Source organism: Clupea harengus, chromosome 10, assembly GCF_900700415.2.
Source record: "Clupea harengus chromosome 10, Ch_v2.0.2, whole genome shotgun sequence".
Lineage (NCBI taxonomy): Eukaryota > Metazoa > Chordata > Actinopteri > Clupeiformes > Clupeidae > Clupea > Clupea harengus.
The window spans coordinates 28,516,202-28,528,701 of NC_045161.1; the positions used below are offsets into that span (position 1 = coordinate 28,516,202).

Below are 12,500 nucleotides of genomic sequence, written 5' to 3' on the forward strand. Positions count from 1 at the left end.
CACTGGGTGACCCAGCTGATAGCCATGGCAGCTGGGCCGCAGGAACACTCACTCGCCTGACTCACCCACCGATAGGACACACACAGGAAACAGAAGGAGGTCCAAGTGCGTGTGTGTGTGTGTGTGTGTGTGTGTCTGTGTGAGTGAGTGAGCGACCGAGGGTAAACAGGGTGTGTGCCACTCTCACAACACGCACTTTCAGTGGATCACTGCAGACTGCACAGCACAGACTGGGCTTCAACACAGTGGAGTCGTCTCTCAACACACCAGACACACACACACACACACACATAGTGGAGTCGTCTCTGTGATCCAACACACACAGACACACACACACACATAGTGGAGTCGTCTCTGTGATCCAACACACAGGGACACAGCTCTGCAGTGTACACAGCTCTGTGGTGTAGCACAGTAAAGACTGATCGCTCACGCCGTGCAAAGAGCTCCGCGGTATAATGCAGTCTCTATTGGGCTTTAATGGCATCTGGCCAGAGGGTGGGTACACACACACACACACACACACACACACACACACACACACACACACACACCACACACCACACACACACACACACTAGAGAAGGAGTGAGTGGGTGCGGCGGAGGAAGACAGAAGCGGACCTGGTCCACGTGTGGTACTGATCCTGTGTAGGCTAACAGAGTGCATCATAGGTCATGGCGTTATGAGGATGAGGAGGAGGAAGAGGAGTACAAGAGGGTGTATCTGAGCCTGTACGACAAGTGAGAGGCAGACTAAGGACAAAGAGGTGTGGTTTGTGTGTGTGTGTGTGTGGTGTGAGTGTGTGTGGTGTGAGTGTGTGTGTGTGTGTGTGTGTGTGTGTGTGTGTGTGTGTGTGTGTGTGTGTGTGTGTGTGTGTGTGTGTGTGTGTGTGTGTGGTGTGTGTGTGTGTGTGTGTGTGTGTGTGGTGTGTGTGTGTGTGTTACCTAAGACTGCGTGAGCGTGGACGCATGGCTGGGGAGGGGCGGCCGTCCTCGTCCGTCACACTCTCTGAGCTGCGGAAGTGCTTGAACAGAAAGTGGAGCTCGTCCTGCGTGGGCTGGTAGGGAAGCTGGTGAAGTCGCTCCTGAGACGAGGACGACGACTGGGGGGGAGAACAACAGGTCACTTACACGAAGATTTACAGATACACACACACACACACACACACACACACACACACACACACACACACACACACACACACACACACACTCACTCACTCACGCACAGAAGCTGGTGAAATCGCTCCTGAGATGAGGATGACGACTGGGCAGGAGAGAACATCCGGTCACTAGGGCTGAACGATTAATTGCATTTGCGATAAAAACCCGATATGATAAAACGCGATTTTCTAACCGCAACCTGCGCGATTACAACGTGGTCTAAAAAAAATTAAAAATAAATAAATAATAATAATATTGTATTTAAATATTTAAATCATTCATTACGTTTTGTTGGGGGAAAAAAAAAAAATCGCATATTAAATCGCAATCGCAATATTAGGGGAAAAAAAATTAAAATCGCAATTCGATTATTTTCCCAAATCGTTCAGCCCTACCGGTCACTCACACACAGATTCACACACACACAAATAAACACACACACACACACAAACCATTAAGTTAGGGTACAGAATAAACCATAGTATCCACATTAATGGCACACACACACACACAGCCAGTCAAAGGAGGTCCTATTGTGGCTGAACACACAGGCAGCAGGAGTTGCTCAGTGACTTGGCGAGGAACATTTACATAACAATTCGGACCGCGTTTGTGTTCACAGGGCACACACACACACATTTATAAGGACCAGGGCCTCGTCTTTCTTTTCCGGTTCACGTGTCACGAACAGAGAACAAAAGCCAGAACATCAGCTGCGACATCCCCACTCACTCTCGCACATCCATACTCACTCACACACACACACACACACATCACAGAGGAGGCCATTGTTACTGTGCTGTTCTCCAGCCCTGCAGAGTGTGTGTGTTTGTGTGTGTGTGAGACCCTGACCTCATAAAAACAGTTCTAACAGCTCGTCACACAAAGCCTTGTCTCTCCGCCTTCCGTCACACCACCTGGAGCTGCCACCATTCATCCATTCATCCACCCATTCATTAATTCACCCACCCATCACACAACATCAGGTCATGTTCTGTCACAGTCTGTCCCGTTCGGTTTAACGGCTCATAAATGTTCCCAGGGTGGGGTGGGGGGTGGGGGGGGTTGTGTACCCAGTCAAGGCTGGGGGGGGGGGGTCAGATGTCACTGCTTATTCAAATCATGTTACAGCACAACCTACACACATCAGCCTTTACACTGTAACCCGAGTGGGTCACTCCTCAGCTGATCTTTTAATGTGACCTTATGCACCACACACATGAGCGGTGCTAAATGCCGTCGCTTCTGTACCACATGTACGTGTACGTGTGTGTGTTTGGCAGGGCTCTTTCTGTGTGTGTTCTAGTGTGTGTCCACATGTGTACGTGTGTGTGTGTGTTTGGCAGGGCTGTGTGTGTGTTGTAGTGTAGTGTATGTCCACATGTCTACGTGTGTGTTTGGCAGGGCTATATGTGTGTGTGTGTGTGTGTGTGTGTGTGTGTGTGTGTGTGTGTGTGCGTGTGTGTGTCTTACTGAGACTGTAGAGCTGGGGGGGTTGGTGCCGTAGCCCGACGAGGGGAGAGATGCCAGTGACCATCTCCGTCCTTCCGCTCTGAAAGAGAGAGAGAGAGAAATAGAAAGAAAGAGAGAAAGACAGAAAGGAAAGGTCTGTAGGAGTTCATCAACATCGGGCAGTATGGGAGTACATCCCCACAAGAGAAGGGGTATGTGAGAGGTGCTGGCCTACCTGTCAGGGCGAGCCATATGACTGCAGAGGGGCGGGCGGGCAGACACAGACACACACCCACACACACACACACACACACACACACACACACACACACACACGAGAAAGAGCAGTGTAAGTATCAGTGCTGCAGACTTCAGGTAAAGGCAGTATCTTAGTTACAGCATAGGTTACACTATAAACACACACACACACACACACACACACACACACACACACACACACAGCAATGTTCTACAACTGCAGCTATGCTGGGCATCTTTTCCTAATATGGGCACGTAACTGTCTGTACTCCAATGCCATGTCAGTCGGGCCAAAGGTTGAAAAATCTGTCATTCTAGTTTTGCCAGGGCATGCCCAATGTTGAAGAATCTGTCATTCTAATTGTGCCAGGGCATGCCCACATTTGTTAATTGGTTCATGGCAGCCCTCGATGCCCAGATGCAAGGGTATGTGTCAGCTCTGCCTACACACATAGCCCTAATGAAACTACACAGGCCTCTGCTAATGTAACAGTTATCTATGAAACAATAAATCAAAAATAATGATGTCTGCTCTATAAGATAAACACCATCATTCTAAAAATTGTACGAAAAAAAGGATGTTTGTGGTGGTGGATGCAGCAGTCAGTCTTTATCCCAGTAAAGAGCAGTAACGAAGCACGGGGAACATACTCCACATTCAGCGGTGTAGATCTGAACCACATCTCTACCTCTATCCATATATACTGTTTAAGACACCTCCAAGACATTCAATGCAAACAGGTCTCGCAATCTTTTTTTACTCTCCATGATCCTTTGCCTGAGATGGTTCCCGATGGCCTACCCCCATTCCCATACTATGATTGGTGCATGTCGCTCACACCTCAGTTTGCTTCCTGACCCCAGGTGTCTGAGCGATGCCAGGGTGTGTGGACCTTTGTCACCGGATTACCATTCAGAAGATTAGTGAGAAAATGTTTTTGTGGTCACAGTGGCTGCTGCGTCATGTTTTTCATAGGAATACTTCTCCAGGTTAAACAGAACCAGGCCAGTTCTGGCAGGCTACGCTCCGTTCTGAGTCATCTAGAACCCTAGATAAACCAAGGTCCTTATAATGACTCTGGATATATACACAAATACAAAGGGACAAGCCATTCTTGATGCGTTTGACGTCATTCAGCAGTGATTACTCCTCGAGTGCATTCTGAGGCCACTGTCAGGTCAAACTCAAGCGACAGAGCGTATGGATGAAGCCCTAAACATTTTGTTAAAACCGTCACAGATGGTCTAACTCTAAACACACATTTGTGAGCATGCGCAGTTTATGAATGAGGGCCATTGTTCCCTGCATCTACTGCATTTCTGATTATAACAAACAAAAAAACCTTCAAAACAACATCCCAATCTTTCTAATCAAATGCGAAAGAAAGTGGTCACCCAGAGATGCAACACTACAAGAGAATGTCAACATCTGGCTTAGAGGAGGATCAACCCACCCCCAACTACCCCCACCCTGCCCCCCCAAAAAAACAATCTGTCTACTGTCTACTTAAAACATTGTCCCCTCATCCCTGCCAGCCAGCCACAAGCCGATCATCACCCCCCCCCCTTCCAGCCACCCACAAGCCGATCATCACCCTCCCCACCCCCCCACCCCCGAACACAAACATCAGGACCGACCACATCTACATTCAGAACAGGAAATCCATGACTGCCTGAAAAGCGTCACTACACAAGAGGAACCTTCCGTAGGCTGGTGCCACACGGCACATGAAAGCACTCCCATGACGTGAATGTGTGTGTAGGGGTGTGTGTGTGTGTGTGGATCAGGGCACCTTCGTTTGTCATACCGGGTTTAACCCCCTACATACATACCCAGACACGGAACATGTAGGCTTTCATCAGAGTAGCCAGCCAAGAACGCGCATAAACTAAGAGCGCTGCTATGTAACCACAAGAGGCCGTGACCTGACGTGATGTGATGTGATGGAAGAAGGAACCCTGGCTTCCTGTCTGGCCTATTCCACTGGGCTGGGTGGGGGGTGGGGTGGGTCCGGCAGGGAGGGGGGGTGAACTCTAGCGGCTGTGACTCAATAAGACAGAAGAGGCACCCAACACTTTCTCACACAACCATGAGCTGGGGCATAGTATGGTTTACCTCACCAACACACACTTCCCCCTCAAGACTATCAAGACTATGGCATAGGAGGAAGCCAAACTAACTCACCTGCTTTTTCTCTCCCTCTCTTACACAAACACACACACACACACACACACACACACACACACACACACACTATGCTGGGTAGAGCTCTTGCTCGAGTTTAGGTTAAGCCTTGAGATTCACAGTGGTCTGACATCACTTCAACAATTCAGTTTTTTCAGACACACCCATAGAGAGAGTAAACACACTCACAGAATAAACACACACACACACACACACACACTCTGGGTGGTGCCCTTTTCCGTGTTGCGTCGGCACTAATCTGCCACCCTGGCAGATGGCTCAGGGAAGCTGTTTAGACGGCACTTATTCACAGGGACCGGCCCCTAAGCAGTCTGTCCTTAGACAAAATACTAGGACAGAACACAGCACCTGAGGGGATTGTGTGTGTGTGTGTGTGTGTGTGTGTGTGTTAGACGGCATTTATTCACATGGACCATCTCCTAAACTGTCTGTCCTCAGACAAAACCCTAGGACACAACACTCCACCTGAGGGGAGTGTGTGTGTGTGTGTGTGCATGTGTGTGTGTATAGGGGTGCAGTGGGAGGGTGAAGGAGTAGTGTGTGTGTGTGTGTGTGCGTGTGTGTGTGTGTGTGTGTGTGTGTGTGTGTGTGTGTGTGTATAGGGGTGCAGTGGGAGGGTGAAGGAGTAGTGTGTGTGTGTGTGTATAGGGGTGCAATGGGAGGGTGAAGGAGTAATGGTGTGTGTTTACCTGCGAGCGAAGGGGAAGTTGACAGAGGTACTGGTGGACACATTCCTTGGGCTATCCAACGGACTACTGGCTGCTGGGGGAAACAATGCACACCCGTCAGAGAAAGAAATTATATATATACACACACATATGTATACACACGTATACACACGTATACACACACACACACACACACACACACACACACACACACACACACACACACACACACACACACACATATATATATATATACACACACACACACACACACACATCAGCAACACGCACACACATATAATAGACTGAAATTTTAGCAACAAATCACAGATATCAGATAATGACATGGGTATGTTAGCACCAACACAGACACATTTCAGAGAATTAAATGAGTATGTTAGTAAAGAACAACAGACTTATTTTCACTGGAGCTGTGAGGACACCGTTGAGTGTGTGTGTGTGTGTGTGTGTGTGTGTGTGTGTATGCATCCCTGAGTGAGTGAGTGAGTGAGTGAAAGAGTGTGTGATGTAACCAAGAGTTGTGTTAAAGAGAACACGACCCGTGCTAACGACTCTTCAGAGCTGTACATGGCTGATTCTCTCCTCCAGCGCACAAACACCCTTATGTGAGAGGCCTGCTACTGAACGTGTGTGTGTGTGTGCATCTCTGAGTGAGTGAGCATGGCTGATTCTCTCCTCCAGTGCTGAAACTGGCGGCCGAGCGCACAAACACCCTCATCCTTATGTGAGAGGCCTGCTTCTGAACGCCCGGCGGTAAACACAAGCTCAGGCACTAATTGCATGCCGAAATGAAATGAGCTGGAACATGATTGCACTTGAGCTGTGAATGTACGTGTGTGTGTGTGTGTGTGTGTGTGCGTGCGTGAGTGCGCAACTGCATGAGCACCTGTTCCTCACTAAACAGTGAGGAGAGAAGCTCATATTATTGGCACCACATCAATCACGAAAGACAATAAATTTATTCTCCACAAGAGTGAGTGTACCATGAGATTTTCAACATGCTCTACCTTACCCACCTCAATAAGCAATATCACAAAAGTACTTACTGCCCAATGCCATGCTTTCCATCGGCTCAGTTAATTAAAGGAGGGGTCACAGTAGACACAAAGACTCTTTAATGGTGCCCTGTTTTGCACTAAAGGGGCTATTCCGTCCCCCCTCTCAGCCCAACACCTTCTCTCTGTTTGGTGCTGTCGATTCTGCGGCTGTCTTAGGGCACAAGATGACTACACTACTTTCTGACGTCACTTCCTCCCTGTGAGTGTATGTCCTGGGGCACGTTCCATCTCCAAATGGATGTGCACTGTTTTGCTATGGTCTCCGGGTTGAATGAGATGTTTCCTTGAAGCAGTGTGAACGTTTTCTCTTGATTAGTTGGTGTGTCAGAGGGGTTACCCAATCAGCAGCGATGTGTGTATAAACCTGACCGTATTAAAAAGGCAGTGTGCATAATGGATCTAACTAAACTAATGCAAGATAGGAATAAAAACTTTGGGAAAAATGAAACACCTATTTAAACCGATTTCATCTGCTTCCAAAGATTCCTCGAAAAGAACGCAAAGAATGGCCTTCTTGGCTGTGTTTGCAAAACACAACAGGGTGATCAACGCACCACTATTTCAGTGTAAATAAACACTTTGCTATGTGTTGTCATTGTTGAACGCAGCCCTGATGTTCAGCTTCCTGTTGACTCTACAGGGTGATTGACTGATGAGGTCACGTGATGCTGCTGCACTGTGAAGGGTGTTGTTGTTAATGACATGATGGCAACGCGTGGCCTTCAGGAGTGCCTTACCTGTGTGGACGGAGAGAGGGGACAGGGGACGGGACAGCGTGGGTGACGGTGTCCCCACTCCCAGGCTCTTCCTGTTGCTGCTACGGCAACTGCAAACAACAAAAGAGAAACAAACATCCATCACACAACGTAAGACGGCGGCCGTGTCACTGCTCATGTTGGACAGAGACGCATCAAAAACAGGCCCTGCGCTGTTCTCTTAAGTATCCCGTCCCATACTCAGCATTGAGTGGCGCCTGGCGTCGAGAACCATGCCTGCGTCGTGTTTTTACTTCACAGCAGCTTCAGGGGACAGGCTGTTCCGCTGGCGTTCGTGTCCCTCAAGCACACTAATCCCCTGCTCCTCACACGCAGCTGCTGGACGCTGCTGGAAAGACTGACCTGCTGTGAGACCAGTGAGCACGAGCACACGACACAGCGGGACCAGTGTTTCGGGGTCAGCCTTAATAACACACACTAATTAATGGTCTGTGGCCAGATCTGAGCACATTTAATTGGAAACCCCCCTCATGTTTGTTATGGTCTTTGCCGCCTAAAATATGACTGAACTCAAAATGTCTCGCTGCAGCTACGGGATGGAGGACAGTTGATTTTGAGAGCCCGGGGTGGACAGAGTGAGGATGAAGCAAAACATACAGAACAACACTACAACCCACCCAAATGAAGGATCCCGCTTAGGGCTACAGAACAGCGCTAACTGAAGAGCCCATTTCGATCCCTCACTGAAGAGCCCATTTCGAACCTTGGAACAGCATTATTACAGACTACCGCAGACTGAGGACCCTGTTTGCGGGCTGTATAACAGTGCTTGCCCCACACTGGGGATTCCCTGTGAGACAACAGAGTAGCGTTTTTTTTCTTTACTTTCTTAACTTCTCTTCCTAACTATTTTACACACTGATATATTTGGGACACCTTACTAATAGTCGTTACTGCAGCCTTGATTGCTTGTGGTGCAATCTAAGCGGTCGACCCGGGTTCGATTCCTGACCACTGCAGGATGCCTTTGCAAGTCTCTTTGTGTCTGCCAAATACAAGACATTTGCCCCTATTTGCTGTCATGCTGGATGTAAAACCACTAAACAATTTTTGGGGGCGCCAAAAAGTTTAAGATTTTATTAATTCGAAACTGACACCATCGCTCAGCCTGCTGTTATCTGCAAGGTGTCTGTGTCAACATGCTTTCCTGCGCCCCAAGACCCAGCAGGCGGGCACACTAGGAACATCCCAACCTGCCTCCCTGCCAGTGGCCAGTGCAGCAGCCAAAGGCTTGGAGAGGTTAATGGAGATTATGGTTACTTCCCTGTCTATCAAGCAAAAGAAAGGGCACAGTTCAACCGTTCATGGCCGCATTAGCTGGACCTACGGATGTCCAGGGAGTCAATGACAGCCTGTCCTTACCCACGCACACACACACACACACACACACACACACACGCACGCACAGTGGGCTATGGCAACGACCACATGTGCCACAGGGCTACATCTGTACCCAAAAAAAGAGATCACATTCAAGACGTAAACAATGTTTTTGAAAAGCGAAGGGAGGAGCCGCCGTACAGTTCCTCAGATTGTGGAGCATATGAACATACCCCGAGCACAGATTAAGCCCAAACCATGGCCAACAGGAATCACCCTGACTGATCCACAAGTCTTCACGGAGTAGGATGCAGGCTGACTGATAGCTGTAATTACAATTTAGGTGTGGAATATTGGTAACTTCTATTCTACAAGTTCTGTGGACAGGGTGGATTCGATTTTTAATCGAATTTTGCAACATATCCGCTCCGAACAAACGACAATGATCCTGGACACATGTCAATACTACAAGTCTCGGAACAACAGTGCACAGGAAAATAAAGTACCCTCTTCATCTAATATTTTATGCTTGTTTATGGTTATTTGATTAGCCACGACATCATCTCGCCTGAAACAAGCAAGCCTCCGCAGCCTTCGATTAAACTATGTGTTTAGTAGCTACATAATTGCTTGGTTTACATCTAACGTTAAACTTCGTATAGTTCACACAAAGACAACATCGGCGGGAACGAGGCGGGTGAGTTAACAGTTGGCGTTAGCCAGCAGACCAGTTGTAAAGGTTGACTGGTTCAGAGAGACCACTTGTTTGTTATAAAGCAAATGTTGATAAGCATAAAACCCAGTTGCAAGGTGGCTAACGTTACAGTTATTTCAGCATATGAAACAGCAGTTCACGAAATAATACATAGCCGTTATATTAACTTAGCCTTTACCTTTTTGATCGCTTCAGCATTGCCCCCATAACAAAATGAGATTTGTGACTTGGCAATGCAGTCCAGTTACTTGGATCAGACATTGTGGAGATGTTCCGATAAACCCAAGAAAAAGAAAAAAAAATCCTATACGAAGACAACAGGAGAGTTGTCCCCTCTTGGTCGTGTGACGAACATAACTGTTTTAACCCAGCGTTTCATGACGATAACTGTTTTGAGCCAGCTAACGTTACAGTTTGCTGCGACTGTGCTGGGTTTAGAGCTAACGTTAACGCTAGCCAGAGGATTTCAATAAGTTATACGAGTTGACTAGCATCAGTAGGTTGACACCAGACTGCAATTACTTCTACTTTTACCGCCTCCATGTAGACGTAACGTCTTACTGTAGTCACCAGCATGTTTCTTTGCTGAAAAGACCTGCAAAATTCCAGTTCTCGGTAATTACATCTTCTACAGACCGTACTCCGTGGTACCACTTCTATTACACTACCTATCGATAGCTACTTCCATCATCTCAAAGTTTCAGTTGCATTGTGATGGTGCGCTAACAACATCGTTGGAATGTACCACTCTCTCCGAAAGGGTGGGATTACAGACTTCCTTTTCGAGGTTGAAATGGTTCAATCCATTGACTCCACAAATCCTTCTAGGTTGTGAGGAATAAACATTGAATTACATACATATTGTATACATCTGTAGAAAATCAACCTAGAGCAGTGTTTTCCAAACCTTTCATGACAGTCTCCCATTTGACAATGAGAAAAAAGTGCCCCCCAATTTAATTTTATCATGCAGTTAAACATTTAATAAATCAGATGTTTGTCAGTGGTTGCGTAGATTTTCTTTAACCTTGTTTCCACATTTGTACAGTTAAACATTTTCAATTTCATTTTATCAATCAGTTAAACATTTTTTTTTTTTATAAGAACTCTTGTTTACAACGGATCAAATGTGGTTTTATGATTGGCAATGCACATTGTTCTATTCTTTGGATTTAGATATGTTAGGCGCATGTCTGTTGCACTAATAGCCTAATTAGGCTAGCTAGCTATTCCTTCTTACACATAGGCAAATAGTTGTCCCTGACCATATTATATAAGTACAAAATAGGCTTGGCTCTAACAAATAGATTAGTTCCAGGCTACTATGCTGCAAGGGCACTGTCATACTTAATTTGACCACTAGTTGGATGATTAGGGTTGTCATTCCGTTTTTTAACCCCCTTTGCTATAACTGAGCCCTCCTGGGGAGCCGACCCACACTTTTGCAACCGCTGACCTAGAGTTAGAGTAATTTCAGGTCTTCATGTCAGTCTAAAGAGGTCCATAATCTACACTGCATGGCATCTTCCAGGTCCCTGAAACCTTCAGGATTTATCTTGCTTTTATAATGACCTTAATGTTGTGGATGTTAAAGCATATTTGATCTAGACATTATATTGTGCTGCATAGGCTTACTACATTGTAGGTAGGCTACTACCGGTACAGGTAGGCCTTCTGCAGACTACGCCTACAAATAATATATTGTTTCATGTGTTTACATCTCCCTCAACATTACTATTACAGAGTCAACACTCCTGCACTGTAGATAAGCCAAGCTCTCTATCATACTTTTCCACCTGCAGCATTTGGTTGGCATCACTAGACCGCATTTCACACTTCTCCTTTTGGTTTCAAGTTAGAGCAGCAAATACTCCAGTGAAATCAGAGATGTAAGATGCCTCTACGTGGTGCGCAAAGTGAATCTCTCATGGGTCTATATTAATTGACTAAACTTTTTTGTACACAAAAGTCTGTTATAATCCATTCACTGATATATAGCCTACAGGTGTTACTGGGATACTTCTCTGACTCTTGCGCTTCCTTTTTCGAAAAATAAAAATAGATATCACCACATTACACTATTCTAACTGCATCACAATTGTCAAGACGACCAAAACACACAAAATGATTAGCCAACCCCATTTCAGGCTATTTCAACACAGATCTTAAAGAATGCAAGCGCCACCTATAGGCCAAACAAGCAATAACCTGAGGCCACAGCGGAGGAGGGGGAAATCAGGCGAAACCCTCCACACACACACACGCACACGACGAAACCCGCCGAGGTAAATTCCACCCTTAACAAAAGACCCCCCATCCCCCTTTTACAGAGCACAGCTTACATAATCTGACAGGAAATCAGTCTGTATTCAGTCTCTCTTGCTGTAATACCTTGTACTGTCTAATACTGGGTACCTGAAACTATGGCCCCGTGTGACACGCTGAATGGCCTGCTTAGGGTGTGTTTCTGTTTGGTTTCATAATTGTTGCCCTTAAAAGACACTTACCAAAACTAGAACTCACTGAACAATAGTGCACAGGAAAAAGAAGCATCCTCTTCATCTCATATGTGATTCTTGGTTGTGTCTATTTGATTAGCATCATTAATTTGCAGACACATTATCCCCAACTGCATCCAGATATTCACACCAGTGTGGATGAAACCTGGGGGGGGGGGGGGGGGGGGGCTGCTAGTCAGACCGGAAATGGCTGTGGTTTCTGTTGCAGTGCATGGGTTGGCCTTGTCTGCTCACACCTTTGACCTGCTTCATGGGGTAGCTTAGAGAGCTGGGATCTGGTGTGTATTGTCAGTGATATCCCTAACATGTCCATCAGAGGTAACACACACACACACACACAC

At 46.7% G+C, this 12,500-nt stretch overlaps 1 protein-coding gene across 1 annotated transcript in view; it reads right to left on the bottom strand.

Moving 5' to 3' along the window:
* mast3b (microtubule associated serine/threonine kinase 3b) overlaps nt 1-12,500 on the bottom strand; it is a 52,552-nt gene that overhangs the window by 23,753 nt on the left and 16,299 nt on the right. Inside the window, 5 exon segments of the mRNA XM_042709003.1 lie at nt 948-1,105; nt 2,640-2,718; nt 2,854-2,874; nt 5,772-5,844; nt 7,567-7,655. Coding sequence (XP_042564937.1) covers nt 948-1,105; nt 2,640-2,718; nt 2,854-2,874; nt 5,772-5,844; nt 7,567-7,655 — 420 coding nt within the window.